The 20,871-nt window shown below is 49.7% G+C and overlaps 3 protein-coding genes across 5 annotated transcripts; 1 reads left to right on the forward strand and 2 right to left on the reverse strand.

Moving 5' to 3' along the window:
- Positions 1-1,161: 1,161 nt before the first annotated feature.
- On the reverse strand, positions 1,162-10,674 carry thumpd1 (THUMP domain containing 1). Of its 2 annotated transcripts, XR_006957643.1 has the most exons (6): positions 10,201-10,674; positions 9,716-9,890; positions 9,481-9,566; positions 8,988-9,150; positions 6,672-7,114; positions 1,162-1,176 (listed from the first exon to the last, which is right to left on the reverse strand). XR_006957643.1 is itself a non-coding variant. In XM_047041306.1 (5 exons), exons 1-5 carry the CDS (start codon positions 10,402-10,404, stop codon positions 6,780-6,782), a joined length of 963 nt encoding a protein of 320 aa, XP_046897262.1. In that variant the 5' UTR covers positions 10,405-10,674; the 3' UTR covers positions 5,986-6,779. The 2 variants fall into 2 exon arrangements, 1 of the variants encoding a protein (XP_046897262.1); XM_047041306.1 differs by lacking the exon at positions 1,162-1,176 and having other exon boundaries at positions 5,986-7,114.
- On the reverse strand, positions 10,636-15,543 carry eri2 (ERI1 exoribonuclease family member 2). Its single transcript, XM_047041535.1, has 11 exons — positions 15,370-15,543; positions 15,147-15,211; positions 14,759-14,839; positions 14,178-14,305; positions 13,772-13,928; positions 13,583-13,683; positions 13,295-13,376; positions 13,121-13,209; positions 12,004-12,674; positions 11,122-11,295; positions 10,636-10,669 (listed from the first exon to the last, which is right to left on the reverse strand). Exons 1-11 carry the CDS (start codon positions 15,390-15,392, stop codon positions 10,636-10,638), a joined length of 1,605 nt encoding a protein of 534 aa, XP_046897491.1. The 5' UTR covers positions 15,393-15,543.
- Positions 15,544-15,594: 51 nt separating this feature from the next.
- LOC124481436 (RNA exonuclease 5-like) lies at positions 15,595-20,632 on the forward strand. 2 transcript variants are annotated; one of them, XM_047041301.1, is made up of 17 exons: positions 15,595-15,967; positions 16,135-16,261; positions 16,371-16,473; positions 16,601-16,708; positions 16,821-16,909; positions 16,991-17,106; positions 17,200-17,338; positions 17,498-17,592; positions 17,933-18,035; positions 18,134-18,222; positions 18,374-18,482; positions 18,650-18,745; positions 18,845-18,979; positions 19,119-19,211; positions 19,292-19,511; positions 19,548-19,859; positions 20,078-20,632. In XM_047041301.1, the coding sequence occupies exons 1-17, from the start codon at positions 15,720-15,722 to the stop codon at positions 20,434-20,436; spliced, it is 2,541 nt and encodes an 846-aa protein (XP_046897257.1). In that variant the 5' UTR covers positions 15,595-15,719; the 3' UTR covers positions 20,437-20,632. The 2 variants fall into 2 exon arrangements, with proteins under 2 accessions (XP_046897257.1, XP_046897256.1); XM_047041300.1 differs by having other exon boundaries at positions 19,292-19,859.
- The last annotated feature ends 239 nt before the right edge of the window (positions 20,633-20,871 follow it).

Consider the following 20,871-nt stretch of genomic DNA (forward strand, 5'->3'; position numbering starts at 1 on the left):
TTGTTTTGATTTCTAGGGGCTAAATTAGCAACAATTAGTAAGCTAACAGTGGAGTGGAGAGCCCAGCTGAGGAAGCCCTGCTCGCCTGTGGAGACACAGCCCAGCGTCTGTGGAGAGACAGGGTCCTTTGTTCCAGTTGGGCACATTTAGGCGTCTGCATGAAGTCTGTCTCAAACAGGCTTATCCCCTCGCCCTCTCCCGCACAAAGCCCTCTCCAGGAGCTGAAAGCAGGAGTGACATCTTCATTATGACCCTCAGAAAGAGAGGTAGAGGAGGAGGGGGGGGGGGGGGATTAGCGCTTTTAAAAAGAAATATGGAAGATGGTCGATTTTTTAATAGAGGTCCGGCCTCTCTCCCTCTCTCTCTCTTGGCCTGTTCCTCCTCTCCTCTTTTTCTCCTGTTCTCTTTATCTTCTCTTTCCTCCTCTCCTCTCGCTATCTTCATGTTCCCTCTTTCTCTCCTCTCTCCTTCTCGTATCTCCCTTGTCCTGGATGAACTTCATTCATCCTCCCTCTCCCTCTCCCTCTCTGTCCATCCTTTCTCTCTATAGATCATAAACTCTCAACTTAGTAAGGTGACAATAATTTTTTTTCTTTCGCTGGCATCAGAGCAGAGACCTCTGTGTCAATCCCATCCATCCCTCCTTCCTTCCAGCTCTCCATTCATCCCCTGCTCAATCTCTCCCTCCCTCTCTCCCTCCCCACTCCTCCCATCGATGGTGTTAGGCGGCGTCCCGCTGACAGGCTTTGTGCTGAGGAGAATATAACCTCTCCAACATGGCCGCCATCTTCTCCAACTGGATTAGCCACACTGGATTATCCACTGGGCTCCTGCTGCTTATTCAAATATTGTTTCACGTCAGATAAATAGAGGGAGGGAGTCACCTAGAAAAAGACTTCCTTCCCAGACAATCGTCTAAAACGTGAAAAAGGCAGTTTTCTGTGTGTCAAGGGATGGTGGGACTGGGAGGATGAGGAAGACGACATCGGAGGGATGTGTGATGCCAGGAAGATAGGCGGGTGGAGGGATACAGAGAAGAGTGGGGGATGGGGGAAAGGAGGGGGGGATGGAGGGATGGAAGGATGTCTAAACAGAAAACAGCCCAATCCTCAAAGGCCGAAATCAGCATGAAAGCGTCTTGATCTTTGATACGACTCTTCAACACACACACACACACTCCCGTCATTACACACACTTCTCATCAAACACACACACTCTCCTGGCCGTCAAAGCAATTGATGTGGTGTCTTTGATGAGGCCTGCGAGCAGCAGAGGTCTGCCACCGCAGAAAGGACGATGAAAGAAAGAAAGAAAGAAGATGAAATGGTGTAAATCGTTAGACGTGAGAGAGAGACGTCCTAACAGATGTGTGTTTGGACGGCGAGGGGTTTCAGCCGCGACGGCGCCAGCAAACGGCAAACGGTGCGGACTTACCGTGGCGGGGCGTGGGCGCGGGGCGGAGGAAGTCCGGTTGCTCGTCATCCCGTTAAACCCGCCGCAACGCCAGCGGTCACGGCTGGGCCGGTCGCCGTGGTGATGGGCCGGTCTGGAGAGCGAGGGACGTCCTGTGGAGGTCTCGGGCGCCATCTTGTCTCTGTTGTGTTGACGATCCGCCCCTCACCCTCTGCTCACTCCTGCTCATCCCTCTCTCCTCACTCACTCCTTTCCTCGCTCGCTCGCTGTCGTATGCTGTGACATCATCACGCAGGGGTATCGACGAACATCAAGGACTTCTGCACAAGAGTGTGTGTGTGTGTGTGAGTGTGTGTGTGAGTGTGTGTGTGAGTGTGTGAGTGTGTGTGAGTATGAGTGTGTGTGTGAGTGAGTGTGTGTGAGTATGAGTGTGTGTGTGAGTGTTTGAAGGTAAATATGTAAAGAAAGGGTATTGTGCGTCCTTCCTCACCCAGCAGGGCCCCCATTACTAAAGATGGATTATTAACACACACACACATCAGACCGTCAGCAGAATGGACGGCCAACAGAAGCCCCCCTGCTGTGTCTGGTCTGTTTGATCTACCTCTCTCTCTCTCTCTAACTCTCCTCTCTCTCTCTCTCTCTCTCTCTCTCTCTCTCTCTCTCTCTCTCACTCTCTCTAACTCTCCTTTCTCTCTCTCTCTCTCTCTCTCTAACTCTCTCTTCTCTCTCTAACTCTCCTCTCGCTCTCTCTCTCACTCTTCTCTCTCGCTCTCTCCCTCTCAGTAACAGCTGGTCTGCTCCTCTATTAGTGGCTGAGTGGCCCCTGGTCTGACATGGCTGTCAGGTCCCCCCAACCCAGGACAGCTGATGTCTACGTGAGCGAGAGAGCGAGAGAGCGAGAGAGCGAGAGAGCGAGAGAGCGAGAGAGCGAGAGAGCGAGAGAGCGAGAGCGTGTGGGTTCGAGGACAGGCAAAGTCTACCCAGAGGGAAAATCTCCTTTTTCAAACTTTAAATCACTGTGACAGAAAGAAACCCCCATTTCAACATTTCGAGTATGTGAGTTTTGTCTCGAATAATCACTACACTCATTCCCAATCAATAAAACATAAAAGTACTCCCCACAATCAGAGAGCCACAATCCGGCAGTTGCTGGTTTTCGAGATTATATTGAAAAATACTAAGCAATCGTCAAGGAAAAACATTTTACCACCATGTCTTAATAAATTATATTTCAGTCTATTTAAGAAAAGAATCCTCAGTAACCCCACGAGGGTGCAGCGGGAACAGTGAAGCGCGTGAGGCCGGCGCGTGAGCTCACAGGCTACAGTTCAGTTCCTTCACTAATCTACAGTATCAACAGTTCAGTAGCGGCGATATGGAGATAACGCACGTCCACAGCTAAGTGAAAAACCACGAACAGCAGCGTGGGTTCTATCAGTCGGCTCTATCAGTTTAACGGTCCTCCGACAGAAGCGCCGGACTCTTGACAGGGTTCGGCGCCTGTTGCCGGCATCTACAGTCATGTGCTCCCAGGAAACAACTACACGACCACGCCATCTCTACCGGACTCAATCAAAACAAAAAACCAGCAGTAGGCTAGGCCTTATCGCAGCGGTGGAGCCAACACGAGATGTTCCTAGTAGCCTATTCATTTCCCTCTCTAAAGTATGGTCTGCTTAAACCTACCGGGCGGGTTAGCTGACTAGCAAGGCCTAGTCGGGGTGGATTTGTGACGCGAAGTTGAGACATTATTCACGCTGCTGAGTGTGTCTTCGTGTGTGTGTGAGACCAGATTGTGTTTGGGAAGACAAGGGTTATTTACGTTGAAGACATTTTATAATCCTTTAGACAGCTGTCTGTCATGAAGCAAAAACACCTAGCAGAGTTTATACCAACCCTCAAACTACTCTTATTTCTCTCTCCCCCCTCTCCCCCTCTCCCCATCCATCCTTTCTCTCTCCCCCCTCTCTCCCACATCAAAACAAACATTCATTCCAGGTCAGAAGCAGCATTGCTTCTCTGATTGTCATTTAAAAACGTCCTTCCTATTATCACCTGTCACTTCCTATAATCCCACCAATCAAATCACTTATATTATTTCCAACAAGGATCATTCCAATTCACTGAGCGACCAATGGGACCTGGCAGAGCATACCTGTCGTGTTGCCGGGGGTGACGGCTGATGGCAGGAAGCTGACAGGCTGGAGAGGGTTGATAAGCGTTTCTCATTACTGTTCACACACACATACACAGCATACACACACATACACAGTTTTCACACACATAAACAGTATACACACATACACACTTGAAAACAGTACACACACAGTGTACACACTCACTGATGACTGTAGCGTGCAATCTCTATGGTAATAGAATGTATCCCAATTCCCAGATAATGAGAGAGAATATTTGTGACCTGTGGTGTTATTAGGGAAGAAACTGGAGGGAAGGAGGGAGAGAGGGGGGAGGGAGGGAGAGAGGGGGAGGGAGGGAGAGAGGGGGAGGGAGAAAGGGGGGAGGGAGGGTCTGGGGAATTGTTGATTCTGAGAACTTGTGTTCTGAATAACAATGACTACAAAATACCACAGTCAACATAGAACGATACAATAGAACTCAACCCAAGAACCATAGAACCACGTTTTAGAATGAGACTCTGTAGAACCATAGAACCATGTTTTAGAACTAAACTCTCTAGAACCGCACTCCAGAATAAAAATCTACAACCACCCTAGAATGTTCTAGGAGAAAAAGGAGTAGAGAGGAAAAGGGGGAGAGTGAGAGGATGAGAAAATAGAGGGAGAGAAGGAGGAGAGGGAAAGATGGAGAGAGAAGGAAGAGAGGATGATGTGTGTATGAGAAAAGGAGAGATGGAATGAGGAGAGAGATGGAATGAGGCTCCAGGGAGCGTCAGCAGCTCCTGCTAGAAAGGTCACCTGCAGAACAACACCATGCTAACCCTAACCCCAGGGAGGAAACTGAGTGTGAGGAACTAACCGAGAGAGAATGTGTGTGAGTACCAATATGTACTGCTGTAGTGTGTGTGTGTGTGTGTGTGTCTGCAGAGTAGAGGCTGATTCTCAGAGGAACAGTGCTATTAGACACGGCCAGGAGGGCAATTAAAATAAAAGAGAAATTAGTGTGAAAGACTGAAAATGTTGATGTGTGTACGTGTGTGTACGTGTGTGTCAGCGTAAAAGATGAAGTGTGTCTGCATCGTCCTTTGACATCTCTGTCAGAGAATGGCTACAACACGACATAACAGTTGTGTAAATAATCATCATCATAATAAATATTTCCACGTCTGTGACTCAGGGTTCAGGCAGAGACTCTGCTTATTATTCTGCTAACGAGGACCGTTCCACCATCACTGGTGGACCAGTTTTCATTCTTATTCTAACCGGCGTAAGTTTAATGTTAATAAAAAGTTCCAATCAACCATGCTGGAATCTCCGCACGTCCGCTTAACGACACTGTGGCTCTCGAGGAGCGCGGGTCTAACCTCAGATATTTACCGCCAGAATAACGATCAGAAGGTCACAGGAGTCAGTCCCAGCCTGGGTAATTAAAATACTCTACCGTTAGAGAGGATGACGAGAGAGAGAGAGAGAGTTGGGAGAGAAAGACAGAGTTAGAGAGGGAGGGAGGGTAAAAAACAGAGTGAGAGTTGGAGAGACAGAGTTAGAGAATGAGAGTGAAAGACAGATAACATTATACACATATATTGGTTTCTCAAGTCCACCTCGTCTCCACTCTCCAGAAACTCAATATGACAACAACACTGTCAACAACATCGATATGTTTCTTTTCTTCATTGACTGCCAGAGCCCATCAATAACACTTACAGTCCCCTGACTCTTCTGGACTCAGACACACCTCAAGCACACACACATCCACATGTACACACACACACCTCAAACACACACACATCCACATGTACACACACACACCTCAACCACACACAACCAAAATGATGTCCAGAGACACACCTACACACAGCTGTAACCTTCAACACTAATTTAACTGAGGCTTCATTTCCATCAACACTTTCTAATTCCTAATCTATTTTACACATCTTTTCTGCTGTTTACTGAATTATGTTATGCTAGTTTTGCCATCATTTGCTAGCTTTTTAATATTAATATTTCTGTCATTTTCGCTGACTGTTGTAAATGTATATTATTTTGTGTACTATGAAGCTGTAGCTTGTCATATCTTGAGAATGTTCAGAATGACCTTGTGATATACTGACCTTGAACGTGATATACTGTGTACTTGATGACCCACCAACCTTAAAGGTGTTACCTCGAGCCACAGTCACATGGTCCAACCACTGAGCTGAACCTCAGTCACCCTTTAGTTCAGTCATGCTGCATGTTGTTGGAAGGAATGTCATGACAGGTGGCTGAACCAGGAAACAGTAAGACAAGGGTGGATGTAAACACCCCCACCTAGTGGAGAGGTACAATACTGACATTTCAAAGAGAAGAGAAACAAAAAAACGATCTTCCTTTGTCTCTAAACCTTTTAGTTTCTGCTGTGACAGATTCAAATAATCCAAAACAAGAATAAAACACCAAAAAATCTATTTATTTGTCAGAGCTGTGCAGGGTAGCTTTTCAGTTCAACAGGTAGAACCTGTTCAAAAGTCAGCAGCACTTCCTGTTTAGACAGGAAATCTGTCATACAAACAGTCAACGTTCAACACAACAGTAGTGGATGAAAAAGAAAATCCTTAAAAAAAGAAATGAAGGATAAACTAAACTTAGAGAAGCAATGCCCCTCTCCCCTCCAAACTCAAATCATGAAGAGTTAAGAACTAATGTTCCTGTTTTCAATCATGAAGAGTTAAGAACTAATGTTCCTGTTTTCAATCATGAAGAGTTAAGAACTAATGTTCCTGTTTTCAATCATGAAGAGTTAAGAACTAATGTTCCTGTTTTCAATCATGAAGAGTTAAGAACTAATGTTCCTGTTTTCAATCATGAAGAGTTAAGAACTAATGTTCCTGTTTTCAATCATGAAGAGTTAAGAACTAATGTTCCTGTTTTCCTACAAACATGTCAGTCTCCCTCTTAGCTTTTCATTGTGACATCATACAAATGGTGTCGACCAACCACACTCACGTTTCATTAAAAAATGGAAACAAGATGGAGAGAGCAGATGAAAAGGAGGTTTAGATGGAGAGAGCAGATTTTAAAACGTCCGATGGTGGATCAAGTCATTATCAATAACACTACGGTTGGAGATCAAACCACACACACACACGTCAGCACAGGTGCACACACACTGGGAGGACAGCAGTGCACCAACAAGCTACTCATTCATTCACACATTCTCTCCTTCTCTGTCTAGTTGTGCTGTTACAGGACCTCCTTCTCCTTCTCCTCCTTCTCCTCCTTCTCCTCCTCACCATCCCTCGTCTCTCTCACTTCCTGCTTCTCCTTCTCTTCCTGGTTGGTGGCAACAACTTCCGGTTCCACTTCCTGCTTGGTACCAGTAACTTCCTGGTTGGCGCCGGTCTCTTCCTGTTTGGACGTGTCGTCCTTGATCACTTCCTGCAGGTTGTACTTCCTGAAGAGCGTGTAGTGACGCACCACGCTGACACAGCACACGCTCTTGATGACCTCCACGATGATGGTCAGCTCTGGGTTGGTCAGGTCAACTTTGTTCTTAGGGTTCATCTTACCCACCAGACCTGAGGACGCACACACACCTCAGTACATGGTCAGGCTGTGGTCATGTTGTGGTTGTGGTCAGGCTGTGGTCATGTTGTGGTTGTGGTCAGGCTGTGGTCATGTTGTGGTTGTGGTCAGGCTGTGGTCGGGCTGTGGTCATCTTGTGTTGTGGTCAGGCTGTGGTCATGTTGTGGTTAGGCTGTGGTCATGTTGTGGTTGTGGTCAGGCTGTGGTCATGTTGCGGTTAGGCTGTGGTCATGTTGTGGTTATGGTCAGGCTGTGGTCATGTTGTGGTTGTGGTCAAGCTGTGGTCATGTTGTGGTTGTGGTCAGGCTGTGGTCATGTTGTGGTTGTGGTCAGGCTGTGGTCATTTGTGGTTGTGGTTAGGCTGTGGTCATGTTGTGGTTGTGGTCAGGCTGTGGTCATGTTGTGGTTGTGGTCAGGCTGTGGTCATGTTGTGGTTTTAGTCAGGCTGTGGTCATGTTGTGGTTGTGGTCAGGCTGTGGTCATGTTGTGGTTGTGGTCAGGCTGTGGTCATGTTGTGGTTGTGGTCAGGCTGTGGTCATGGTCAGGCTGTGGTCATGTTGTGGTTGTGGTCAGGCTGTGGTCATGGTCAGGCTGTGGTCATGTTGTGGTTGTGGTCAGGCTGTGATTGTGGTTAGACTGTGGTCATGTTGTAGTTGTGGTCAGGCTGTGGTCATGTTGTGGTTGTGGTCATGTTGTGGTTGTGGTCAGGCTGTGGTCATGTTGTGGTTGTGGTCATGTTGTGGTTGTGGTCAGGCTGTGGTCATGTTGTGGTTGTGGTCATGTTGTGGTTGTGGTCAGGCTGTGGTCATGTTGTGGTTGTGGTCATGTTGTGGTTGTGGTCAGGCTGTGGTCATGTTGTGGTTGTGGTCATGTTGTGGTCATGTTGTGGTTGTGGTCAGGCTGTGGTCATGTTGTGGTTGTGGTCATGTTGTGGTCATGTTGTGGTTGTGGTCAGGCTGTGATTGTGGTTAGACTGTGGTCATGTAGTGGTTGTGGTCAGGCTGTGGTCATGTTGTGGTTGTGGTCATGTTGTGGTTGTGGTCATGTTGTGGTCATGTTGTGGTTGTGGTCATGTTGTGGTCAGGCTGTGATTGTGGTTAGACTGTGGTCATGTTGTGGTTGTGGTCAGGCTGTGGTCATGTTGTGGTTGTGGTCATGTTGTGGTTGTGGTCAGGTTGTGGTCATGTTGTGGTTGTGGTCAGGCTGTGGTCATGTTGTGGTTGTGGTCATGTTGTGGTTGTGGTCAGGCTGTGGTCATGTTGTGGTTGTGGTCATGTTGTGGTTGTGGTCAGGCTGTGGTCATGTTGTGGTTGTGGTCATGTTGTGGTTGTGGTCAGGCTGTGGTCATGTTGTGGTTGTGGTCATGTTGTGGTTGTGGTCAGGCTGTGGTCATGTTGTGGTTGTGGTCATGTTGTGGTTGTGGTCAGGCTGTGGTCATGTTGTGGTTGTGGTCATGTTGTGGTTGTGGTCATGTTGTGGTTGTGGTCATGTTGTGGTTGTGGTCAGGCTGTGGTCATGGTCAGGCTGTGGTCATGTTGTGGTTGTGGTCAGGCTGTGGTCATTTTGTGGTTGTGGTCATGTTGTGGTTGTGGTCATGTTGTGGTTGTGGTCAGGCTGTGGTCATGGTCAGGCTGTGGTCATGTTGTGGTTGTGGTCAGGCTGTGGTCAGGCTGTGGTCATGTTGTGGTTGTGGTCATGTTGTGGTTGTGGTCAGGCTGTGGTCATGTTGTGGTTGTGGTCATGTTGTGGTTGTGGTCAGGCTGTGGTCATGTTGTGGTTGTGGTCAGGCTGTGGTCATGTTGTGGTTGTGGTCATGTTGTGGTTGTGGTCATGTTGTGGTTGTGGTCAGGCTGTGGTCATGTGTACCTGCCAAGGCCTTGATGATGTCGTCCCTCTTGTTGTGGCTGCTGTTGCGAGCCTTGAAGGCGATCTGGTAGGAGCTGCAGCTGGGGGCTTTGAACCAAGGCTCCAGGAACGTGCTCAGGTACTGGTCCATGTCCTCCTGGTAGGCCCTGCAGGTCCCACTCACCTGGACACACACACACACACACACACACACACACACAGTGGGCGCACACACACACACACACACACACGGTGGGCGCACACACACACACACACACACACAGTGGGCACACACACACACACACACACACACAGTGGGCGCACACACACACACACACACACACACACACACAGGGTTAAGCTACACCTGGGTTCACACCCTCATCTCCAAACACAGCTTGATGTTGATAATGAGGGAGATATAATACATGTATTCTGCGCTTTCCCAAGGTCAAACCAGGAAGTAAACCGGAAGCATCAAGCCAGGAATTAGACAGGAAGCAGGAAGTCTTACCGGCAGCATGCGCAGGATGACCCGGCTCTTCTTCTTCTTGGAGGTGTGGAGGTCAGACAGGATGTGATGCACCAACTTGTCTGGTTCTGGAGAACACACACCAAGAGAGAAACAGAGAGGAAAGAGGGAATAAAAAAGACAAAGCATTAGAGCTAAAATCTTCATCATGCTCAGTGGAACCACTCTTACTACTTCTCATCCACCCCACCTACCCCCCCACCCTCCTCTTCCTCACCCAGGTTGGTGGTCCTGATGAAGATGACGTTGTTAGCTCCGCTGTCCAGCGCCCGGAACCTGAGCTGGTGTTTCTGGGAGGAGCTGCGTAGCTGGGACACCTCTTTCTTTAGCGCCACCTCCGCATCATCTTCCTCCTCACCCTCCTCTGCCTCACTCCCACTCTCCTCTCCTCCCTGCCCCCACACACACAGTGGATTAGGAACATGTGTGTATTCATCCGTTTGTTTACAACCACATGGTTACAGCACTTAACTGCAAATCAAGAGGTTGCAGGTTCAAATCCCTTCTGTACGTCGCTTAAGATGTGCTTAGGATGAAATTATCCACTGAATGACAGTAACTCCATCCATTCACCCCGGGACACAAGTTTGACACGTGTGTGACTGATTGCACCTCTGCAGGATACTGTTGGCTGAGACTAGTGTGTGTGTGAGAGCGGAAGCTAAATATAGTGTTGGGTTTGGTGAAGTTCGGTTTGCTTACATTCTCCGGTCCGTACAGTTTGTCGGCGTACTCGTTGAGTAGATTGAAAGCTTCCGCTGTACACTTTCTCTCGTTCATGTTGCACGTGATGAGAATACCCTGCATGCCCACCTCGAGCTCCCGGGAACCCTTGTACCGTTTGCTCCGTTGACCCCCGCCGTACCGCTTCTTGTTGCGTTTCTTGGAGTCCTGTGCCTCTGACATATTTGAAGGCAACGTTTAAAACGGGAAATGTGACTGTCAACAAACGTCTGACAAGACTGCAGATAAGCGGCTAGGTAGCTAGCTTTGAAACGTAAACTACACGCTTTAGTCGATGTAGTTTACAAAAAAACGCAGATTAAAATCTCATGCCCAAAGATTCCTCTTTTTAAAGTTACAACCAAAGTTAGAGGGCTACTGGTGTGCTACCGCGATCTTTTCATTCATGCTGTGCTACTCTGCGCCAAATGTGTCTGATTCTGCCCCGCTACGGAGTTCGGAGAGGGACAAGCATCACCGGGCCCAAATTGCGAATCGATAAAGCCGTTTTCGTACAATGCGTTGAGGAAAGAAATACGTTGAATACTTTATTACAGACACGTGTACATTTGTTACAGTAAATAAATTAATCTGTGAGTCTTCATAATACATACAGCCATTTCAAAAGTTTTCCCAATTACATCATTTTACACATACTATACAATACCAAACCCTTCAGATCATTCATATTGACTCATGAATCATAATTCATCAAATTAAGCTGCAATAGCCGGCCCTTCCTCAGCATGTCTCAGCAGATCTTCCTCAGTGAGGAAGAGGAGGGAGGCGTCCATTCAGGCTGGAGTCTAATAACGAACAGAGGATTTCCATGCAGTCGCCCTAGACAACAGGGTTGCCCTCGGCGATGGGACTGTAACGTTGATGACGGCCGACTCCCACCTGAAGAACCCGCATCCTGCCCTCTTCCTGGTGCCAACGGTTGCCGTGCCAATGGTCCTGGGGGCGGGGCAGCAGTAGAACGCTTGCCCGTGATTGGGGCCACCGTTGGCAACCGTCTGGCGCTTCGCTCTCCGCCCGCACGCACATAACGGAGACGTGATCCTAGCCACGCCCCTTGACGACGGAAGGAAGGAGGAGATGAGGGAGGAGGACAGGAGGGAGCGAGAACGAGAGGAGGAGAGGACAGAGGAAGAGAGCCTGGAGGTGGAGGAGGAGGGAGGGGCAGGGAGGTGAGAGGGAGGATAAGAGGAGGAGGAGGGGATGGAGGAGGGATGTGAGGAGGTGGAGGAGGAGAGCCTGGAGGAGGAGGGGATGGAGGAGGGATGTGAGGAAGTGGAGGAGGAGGGCCTGGAGGAAGAGGGGATGGAGAAAGGATATGAGGAGGTGGAGGAGGAGAGCCTGGAGGAGGAGGGGATGGAGGGAGGACGAGAGGAGGTGGAGGAGGAGAGCCTGGAGGAGGAGGGGATGGAGGGAGGACGAGAGGAGGTGGAGGAGGAGAGCCTGGAGGAGGAGGGGATGGAGGGAGGACGAGAGGAGGTGGAGGAGGAGAGCCTGGAGGAGGAGGGGATGGAGGGAGGACGAGAGGAGGTGGAGGAGGAGAGCCTGGAGGAGGAGGGGATGGAGGAGGGATGTGAGGAGGTGGAGGAGGAGAGCCTGGAGGAGGGGGGGATGGAGGGAGGACGAGAGGAGGTGGAGGAGGAGAGCCTGGAGGAGGGGATGGAGGAGGGATGTGAGGAGGTGGAGGAGGAGAGCCTGGAGGAGGGATGTGAGGAGGTGGAGGAGGAGAGCCTGGAGGAGGAGGGGATGGAGGAGGGATGTGAGGAGGTGGAGGAGGAGAGCCTGGAGGAGGAGGGGATGGAGGAGGGACGAGAAGAGGAGGAAGAGAGATGGGGTGGGTCCCTGTAGACATTGAAGGAAGGCTGGTCTGGTTTGTTTGTGTTGTTAAGTGTGTGTGTGTTGCTAGATAGGTGTCTGGTTGTGCATATGGCTGTGTGTGTGTTTCTAGGTGTGTGTGAGTGTGTAGCTGTGTTGCTTTCCTCCCCCCCTTCCTCCAACACCACATCGTCATAGGAACCACACCATTCCGATTCCAGAAGTACCGGCACTTCCTCCTCCCAGCCCACCACTGCTTCCGGGTCAGGGGTCAGCTCCAGCTGGGGCTGATGGGAAATGTGGTCCATGGTAGTGGACACCAGAACCAGACTGCTGAAGCTGTTGTTGACAGTTCCTATCCTTCCTCCACACAGCGGGCTATTCAGACGGGTCAGTACCGTCGTCAGGGGCGACAGCAGGTTCTGAAGCGGTTCAGAGGTTCTAGTGTTCCGCTGGGGGTTCCACTCTGGGCAGGGAGCGGAGCGGTTCTCAGAGGGTTGGAGACGGCAGGGTTGTGGTTCTAGGCAGGGTGATGAGGAAGCTCTGTCTGTATCCTTGTTGTTCTGGATGGTCGTGTTGACTGATGTGTTTGTAAATAAGGGTTTGGTCTTTAGTGGTGCCTGTGAAGGAGTCAAATCAAAATAAACTTTAGACATTTTATTTTTTAGAAGTCTAGAAGTTTACGGTCTGTAGACACAGTGTAAAGTAATCACATCTCAGCTAGCATACACAGTGTAAAGTAACATCTCAGCTACCAGACACAGTGTAAAGTAACATCTCAGCTACCAGGCATAGTTTTTGAAAATAATTATACTCAGTATAGTATATATTAAGTTTCAGTAGAAAATGTAACAGATTATTGATTGAGAGTTTATCAAAGGGGGGGTCACCTGCGGGGGCTTTTGGGGAGCAGGGCTGGGGAGAGTAGGAGAGGCTGCGGAAGAGGAGGGGGGGGGAGGGGGGAGGTCAGGGGGGAGGTCAGGGGGGAGGTCAGGGGGGAGGTCAGGGGGGAGGTCAGGGGGGAGGTCAGGGGGGAGGTCAGGGGGGAGGTCAGGGGTCCACTCACCCTCTCAGGGCTTCGGGTGATCTTCATCACACAGCCATCCTTCATCATCCTCCAGGCCAGCCCGGCTGTGTTCCGAGCATCATCCAGACCTGGACACACACACATGTTATACAAACACAGGATACACTCTGGAGGTAGAGTGTGTGTGTAATGTGTACCAGTTTGTGTGTGTACCTGAGTGTTGTCGTCCTGAGAACTGGATGCCCAGGTCTTGCAGCGCTCCATTCAGACCTTTAGGCTTCCTGCTGTAGAAGAGCTGCATCACACACACACACACACACACACACAGGCACACACACAGAAACACACACGTACACACGTTACTCTCCTGCTAAAGAACGGGGAGACAGAGAGACTAAAAGAAGAGATATGGATTTAGAAAGACAGACTGATTGGTTGAGTGTGTATGCCTGTGCGTGGGTGTGTATATGTGTGTGTACATAACGTGTGTGTGTGTGTCACCTTGTAGGTGCTCCTTAGGTCTGTCCAGCTGTTCAGGACGTCTGGCTTGTGAAGCTGCTTCCTTGAACACTCATACTGCAAACACACCCCCAGGTCCCAGTCTGACCAATCACAACACAGGGAATCAGAGACCACAGCCAATCACAACACAGGGAGACAGGGAAGACCACCAATGAGTGTGCGTCGTACCTGACCATGTGACGAAGGCGCAGAGTTTGTGTGAGGGGGCGGGGCTTCCGCTGGGGTGCCTGGAGAAGGCCAAGCCCCTCTGCAGCTGCTGTGTCTGCAGCCAGCGGCTGAAACGAGACAGGCATATCTGCAGGGGCACGCCTGACTCCACCTGGGCCTGCAGGACGGCACACAGAGACATAACTAAGACACCCTAACCCCCTGACTCCACCTGAGCCTGCAGGGAGGGACAGTCTGTGTTTGTGTGTGTACCTGTGTGCGTGGGTGTGTGTACCTATGTGTCTGTGTGTGTGTGTACCTGTGTGCGTGGGTGTGTGTACCTGTGTACCTGTGTGTGTGTACCTGTGTGTCTGTGTGTACCTGTGTGTGTGTACCTGTGTGTGTGTGTACCTGTGTGTGTGTGTACCTGTGTGATGCCTGTGAGCTCGGTGCAGAAGTCAGACAGTACAGGGTGTTCCTGTGGCTGGACGTAAGAGTGGAACTCTGCCTCCACCTCACCTGTGGAGGTGTTCAACAGCACGGCGGGGAACTCAACTAGGGGGGAGAGGAGGAGGGAAGGAGGGAGGGAGGGACGAGGGAGGGACGAGGGAGGGACGAGGGAGGGACGAGGGAGGGACGAGGGAGGGACGAGGGAGGGAGGGACGAGGGAGGGACGAGGGAGGACGGAGGGAGGGACGAGGGAGGGAGGATGGAGGGAGGATGGAGGGACGAGGGAGGGATGAGGGAGGGACGAGGGAGGGACGAGGGAGGACGGAGGGAGGGACGAGGGAGGGAGGGACGAGGGAGGGAGGATGGAAGGAGGACAGAGGGAGGGAGGGAGGGAGGGAGGGAGGGAGGGAGGGAGGGAGGGAGGGAGGGAGGGAGGGAGGGAGGGAGGGAGGGAGGGAGGGAGGGAGGGAGGGAGGGAGGGGGAATGAAAGACATATAATCATGGACACTCCATCTTAAACTATCAATATGTTGATCAATAATCTGATCAATACTTACTGATCTCCTGTCCATAGTGTTTTTTCTCTCGCCAGCATGTGGACTCAAAATCAATGACGATCAGGTAGGAGTAAATTTGATCTGGATAATTTACAACAAATCAGATTAATGATTTACATCAATGATTTACAATATTAGCCAACATCATCAGCGCTGTGGAAGAAAATGAAGGATTTACTATTGACGTGTGTAAATTGGATCCAATCTTATATTAATATACCATTTAAACTTAATATGTCTTGCATTATGTTATCTTCATATTTTAGATATTCATTATTGTAGGTATGTCCCCTTTGTGTATGTGTGTACCAATGTTCTAAAGACTTTTGAATTCAATAACTGGGTTAATAAGAGCTAAACAAGTCGGATATCGTAAAATCAAACTTACTTGATAGTTGCACCTTCTCTCGTCTGTTCGATAACTGGCTGCGTTTCCTCAACAACCCTAATGCTCTTTTAGAAAACAAAAACAAACAAAGAACGTCAAGATCATGGTGGTTAGTTTGCAACGGTAGCTAGCTGTATTCATAGAACAACTTGCCTCAAATAAGCTACAGAACCAACACACATACAGTAAACAAATCGAGTCGACTATGTATTAGCTAACTTACTTTGCTAACTTCTTAGTCGACATTTCTCCTTCAATCGACCAGTAACGCCAGATCGTTGAGTAGTTCTTTTGAGCACGAAATGACAAAAATAACAGGCTAAGAAAATCGAATTGAAGGCGACTGTTTCACAACAACGTTTCTTCGCGGCTGAGTTTGAATCAGTGTCATCCATTGCTCTGCTGTTGACGCCTGGCCTGTGCGAGTTAGGCCAGACTCAGGATACGAAAACATCGATTGGAAAGAAAGCATGGCGCGTGTGGTGTGGCATTGTGACTCTAGCTGCTGGGTTTCCAACTAAGGGGTAACACTGACCAGCGCTTCATTTAAAAGTACTTCAAACTTACGGGATCATGGAAAACATTCCTGTCTGTCACAAACGAAAGAGGGATCCGTCACCGAACGCGCAGAACGCAAAGAGACCGGCGAGGGAAACCGGGTGCAACGGAGCGCCTCAACACGAGTGTCTTTCCCGGTCCCGGCGCCCACCACGTCTCTCTGCCCCATTCGACCGAATCCAAGAGCCGGTCACGTTAAATGAGCTCACGGAGCTGCTACATTTCGCTTTATTAGGGAAAACAGGCAGAGTCAAACAACCCAGGTGGGCAGAAGAGACGTGCCGTTTGATTAGAAGTTACTAGTAGCTAGACAGTTATGAAAACTTCCAATTACCTGTCTCTCTCCCCCTGTCTCTGTCTCTCTCTGTGTCTCTCTCCGTGTCTCTCTCCCTGTCTCTGTCTCTCTCGCTCCCTCCCTCCCTCTCTCCAGCTGGTGTCGGTTGCGCGGACAGAGCCGGTTGGCGGGGGTGAACGTGGTGGTTTTGGAGGGGATGACCCAGGACCTGTTTTACGCACACTATCTGCATTTCCCTCACCTCCGGAGCGCGTTCCGGACGGTAAGCACGTTAACTGTACTCAGGCATTCAGAGGAATTGTGACCAGGTAAAGTTTTCAATTGTTTCGTCCTGTTGTCATGACAACGCGGTGTCTGTCATGATTCGTCAGAGATGCAGCTTCACTCCGTCGCCTGGCAGCAGCATCTGCTCCATCTTCGGCAGTCAAGTTTCTGGTTCTGAGAGTTCTGTTGTCTCCCATGGAGAACTAGAAGGTGTGTGTGTGTCTCAGCTGTGCATTCCTGTCAGGTAACCATCTACTGTGTTCTCTCTGTACATGTTGTATAACAGGAACGTAACTATGTTATGTCAACTCACTCCTCAATAATACATCTATATCAGGTCTGAGGTGGCACCCGGTCATCCAGAGGTTTGGGGTAGCGACGCGCGGCCTCACAGCCTACACTCTGACCCTGGAGGAGAGAATCAAGAAGCACTTCCCTGTGAAAGGTCTCACACACACACTCATACACACACACCCTCCCTCCCTCTTACCATGTGTGTTTAAGGGATGCCAGGAACACACACACCCTCCCTCCCTCTTACCATGTGTGTGTTTCAGGGATGCCAGGCAGTGAGGACTGTGTGTGTACACTCTGTGATGACATCATCACAGACAGCAGCCCTCTCTACGGACTTGACTGTGAGATGGTGAGATGACCACACACTCAAACACATTCAGTTTCCAGTCAATTATGTTGACCTATAATTGACGTGTGTTTGTGTGTGCAGTGTGTGACAGAACAGGGTTATGAGCTGGCTCGTGTGTCTCTCGTGGACAGTAGAGGGCGCTGTTTGCTGGACCAGCTGGTAAAACCTGAGAACCGCATCCTCAACTACCTCACCAGGTAACGCTACGTGTGTGTGTGGGGGGGGGGGGGCTAATGTATGATGTGAGAAAGAGTGTGTGTCAGTAAAATCCCACCCCTCCTCTCTGATAGGTTCTCAGGTATTACCCGGGCAATGTTGCAGCCAATCACCACTACCCTGAGGGACGTCCAATCAAAACTCAAGGAACTGTTGCCGCGGGACGCCGTCTTGGTTGGCCACTCCCTCGACAACGACCTGAGGGCTTTGAAGGTGTGTGACAACTGTTACTGTGGAAACAACCTCTGTGGGAGGGGAGGTAGAGTCTGGAATGTTGATGTTGTTTACATTTGTTGTTGTTCTTTGTTATTGTTTATCTTTGTTGTTGTTGTTTGTTATTGTTTATCTTTGTTGATGTTGTTATCCTCCCAGCTCATCCACCCTCATGTGATTGACACCTCTCTGCTCTACAAGAGGGACTTTGGACAGAGGTTCAAACTGAAGGTCCTGGCTGAGGCCATCCTGCTGTGAGTACACTTACACACACACCTAAACACACACATTTACACTCCTATATATATCACTTACACACACACCTAAACACACACATTTACACTCCTATATATATCACTTACACACACACCTAAACACACACATTTATACTCCTATATATATCACTTACACACACACCTAAACACACACATTTACACTCCTATATATATCACTTACACACACACCTAAACACACACATTTACACTCCTATATATATCACTTTTGATCTATATATCAAGACTTTCATGACTGTCACCATTTCTTGATGCAGCATGTGTGTGACTCCTCCCCCTCCCCCGGTTGCCCCTCCCACAGGAAGCAGATCCAGACGGAGGAGGTCAAAGGTCATGACCCCAGGGAGGACGCCCAGGCTGCCCTGGAGCTGGCCCAGTACTTCATCACCACCGGACCCAGACAGGTACACACACACACACACACACACACACACACACGGACAGAGCCCAGACGTGGTCGACACACACCCCAACAGTGTTTAAGCAGGCTGTGTGTTGCTAGGTTGTGCAGCAGCATGTGGGTGGTCTTTGGGGAGACAATCAGAGCTTGCCAGAGTCTCCTGTCAGACACACACACACAGAGGACTACAGGTACGACTGCCTAAACTGTCCCCCTGCATAAAGCTCCACTTCCTGTCCTACCTCTGCCTCAACGGTCGTCATACAACTCTTCCTCCCTCCCTCTCTTCATCCCTCTCTTCATCACTCTCTCCCTCACTTCATCCCTCTCTCTTTCTCCCAGGTTTTCTGAGGTTCTGCAGAGGTCTGGCCAATCAGCAGTGTTTATAGGGCACCGTGCTGACATTCCCCTGGCGCTGTCCAATCAGCAGTGGCATAGCTCAGACCGAGAGGTGAGAGGTCAAGGAGAGGGGCCTGTACTGTTTTAGGTTGCCAGGGCAACAGCTTCTCATTCAGATTTTTCATCCATCCTATTTTTTCTTTTCTCTGTCCCTCTACTCTCTCACCATCTTTCAACCCTTCTTCTTTTTCCTTTAATCCCTTCCTTCCTTCCTTCCAGGTGCTATCGTCGTTCAGGAGGAGGATAGAGGAGGACCCTCCCTCGCTCAGTGTGGTCCAGTTTTCGGACTCCAGACTCCTGCTCTCTCAACACATGGTGGGGGACGCATCTAGACTAGCATGGATGATTCCAGTGTTTTTTCCAGTGATTCCAAATGTTTTTTAGTATTAATACTGCTTCTCATGTGTGTATCAGGTGTGTGTGCGTTTGAGAGAGATGTGTGTGGTGTTTGCTGGGCCTCTGCCCCCAGCCTACACAGAGAGGGAGGTGAAGAAACTGTTCAGGAGCTGTGGAACCATCCGAAATGTCAGGATGCTCAACACCCACACGGTAGGGCTGAACAACACTCTAGAACTCTGAATAACACTCGAGAACTCTGAACAACACTCTAGAACTTATAGAAGTCAGTTTCCAGTGTGGGGATGAGTGGCCAGTGACCTCTGACCTGAGTGTGACCTCTGCCCTCTAGCTGCATGCTGAGGTGGAGTTTGAGCTGCTGGAGGGAGCCCAGCTAGCCGTGGAAACGCTAAATGGACTCCTGCTACAAGAAGCACCTTGCAAGGTTTGTCTCTCTGTCCTCCCTTTATCTTTCCCTCTCTCTCTCTCTCTCTCTCTCTCATTCCTCTCTTCCTTTCTGTTCAGGTGCAGCGGCCAGTCAAGGAGTCCATGTTGGATCTGGACGTCTTCCTCGCCGCTCTGCGTGACGACCCCCTCAACGCTAACCTCATCTACGCCGCCAGGCTAAAGGCTAGCGTTAACCACACCAGGGTCCCAGCAAAAGTCAATGGAAATATGCTACATGCCAAATATCCAGAGCACCCAGTCAAAGACAATGTGCTAGGTGCTAACGGAGATGAGCGACATGCTAGCTCCTCAGAGCCCTGTGAAGATGAGCGACATGCTAGCTCCTCAGAGCCCTGTGAAGATGAGCGACATGCTAGCTCCTCAGAGCCCTGTGAAGATGAACGACATGTTAGCTCCTCAGAGCCCTGTGAAGATGAGCGACATGCTAGCTCCTCAGAGCCCTGTGAAGATGAGCGACATGCTAGCTCCTCAGAGCCCTGTGAAGATGAGCGACATGCTAGCTCCTCAGAGCCCTGTGAAGACGACCTGAGACACAATCTGAGAGACACCTTCGGGCAGTTCGGAACCATCGAAGGCATCATCATGCCCACAACGACAACTAGGAAACGAAGGCATGCTTTCATAAGTGAGTTTGACCAATCCAAGACCGCCCTAGTCATTCTGTTTGAGACTATTTGTATGTCAATAAAACTGCTCCGAGAGATGTCATAGACAGGTCTGTACATGTGATTATGCTTTGCATAATGCAAATTATACCATGCGCATCTTATCCCCTACTGTACTAGGATAAGCGTTTGCTAAATGAATCAAATTCAGTGTAAAAGTTGAAGCTTGTTTTTCCAGAGTATCAGAGTTGTAGCAGTGTGAAGGCAGCCCTCAGCTCACCTGTGGAACTCTGGGACAGGAAGTCATCCGCCTGCCTGGCCCTGACCCCGCCCCACCTGCCCTCCTGGGTATCCATGGAGACAACCCCCCTCGGCTACCCGCCTGGCAACCAGGACCAAGAAGTGGAGCACGCAATGAGGAAGTTGGACGGGCGTGTCCGGAAGCTGTTCAAATCCCTCCCAGACCACACCCTCAGCATCGTCCTGTTGCCCGGGGTTACAGGACCCCACGGCAACCTCACTGGACTCTGCTTCCTGGAGGTCAAACAGGCCACGCCTCCACACCCTAACCATTTGCCTGAACATGCATGTGTTTAGCATGTATACTGGGGATCCAGCTCACAGAACAATGGTGTTGAAGGTTCTAAAACATGATTGTTGTAACAGAACTAGAACCATGTTTAAGCGTTGTAGAAAATGGACCTGTGCTGGAAGTGTTCCCTGGTCTAGAACTCACCTGACCACTTTCTGCTGGTGCCTTCTGATCATGTCTGCTTCAATAAAAGCTGACAGCAAGCTGTCTTTCTGATTCTCACAGGGAGGAGGGGGTTTCAAACCTGCAACCTCTTGGAACTGCAGTCAGACGCTTTACACACACTACACAGAGAAGAGAGGAAGAAGCAATGGAGAAACAGCAGAGGTAGACAGACAGAAGGAGAAACAGCAGAGGTAGACAGACAGAAGGAGAAACAGCAGAGGTAGACAGACAGGAGGAGAAACAGCAGTGGTAGACAGGAGGAGAAACAGCAGTGA

Source organism: Hypomesus transpacificus, chromosome 19 (genome assembly GCF_021917145.1).
Source record: "Hypomesus transpacificus isolate Combined female chromosome 19, fHypTra1, whole genome shotgun sequence".
Lineage (NCBI taxonomy): Eukaryota > Metazoa > Chordata > Actinopteri > Osmeriformes > Osmeridae > Hypomesus > Hypomesus transpacificus.

Bases quoted from the DNA above. Each gene is read 5' to 3' on its own strand.
- thumpd1 (XM_047041306.1), bottom strand. From the start codon at position 10,404: ATGTCAGAGGCACAGGACTCCAAGAAACGCAACAAGAAGCGGTACGGC. The intron at 9,151-9,480 runs GTAAGACTTCCT...GTGTGTGTCCAG, and splicing joins TCATCCTGCGCATGCTGCCG to GTGAGTGGGACCTGCAGGGC. The intron at 7,115-8,987 runs GTACACATGACC...GTGCGTCCTCAG, and splicing joins CATCATCAAGGCCTTGGCAG to GTCTGGTGGGTAAGATGAAC.
- eri2 (XM_047041535.1), bottom strand. From the start codon at position 15,392: ATGTCGACTAAGAAGTTAGCAAA. The intron at 15,212-15,369 runs GTAAGTTAGCTA...GTTTTCTAAAAG, and splicing joins TCGACTAAGAAGTTAGCAAA to AGCATTAGGGTTGTTGAGGA. The intron at 13,210-13,294 runs GTACACACACAA...GTGTGTGTCCAG, and splicing joins CTCAGGACGACAACACTCAG to GTCTGGATGATGCTCGGAAC.
- LOC124481436 (XM_047041300.1), top strand. From the start codon at position 15,720: ATGGAAAACATTCCTGTCTGTCACAAACGAAAGAGGGATCCGTCACCG. The intron at 18,036-18,133 runs GTACACACACAC...GTGTGTTGCTAG, and splicing joins TCACCACCGGACCCAGACAG to GTTGTGCAGCAGCATGTGGG. The intron at 18,223-18,373 runs GTACGACTGCCT...TCTTTCTCCCAG, and splicing joins ACACACACAGAGGACTACAG to GTTTTCTGAGGTTCTGCAGA.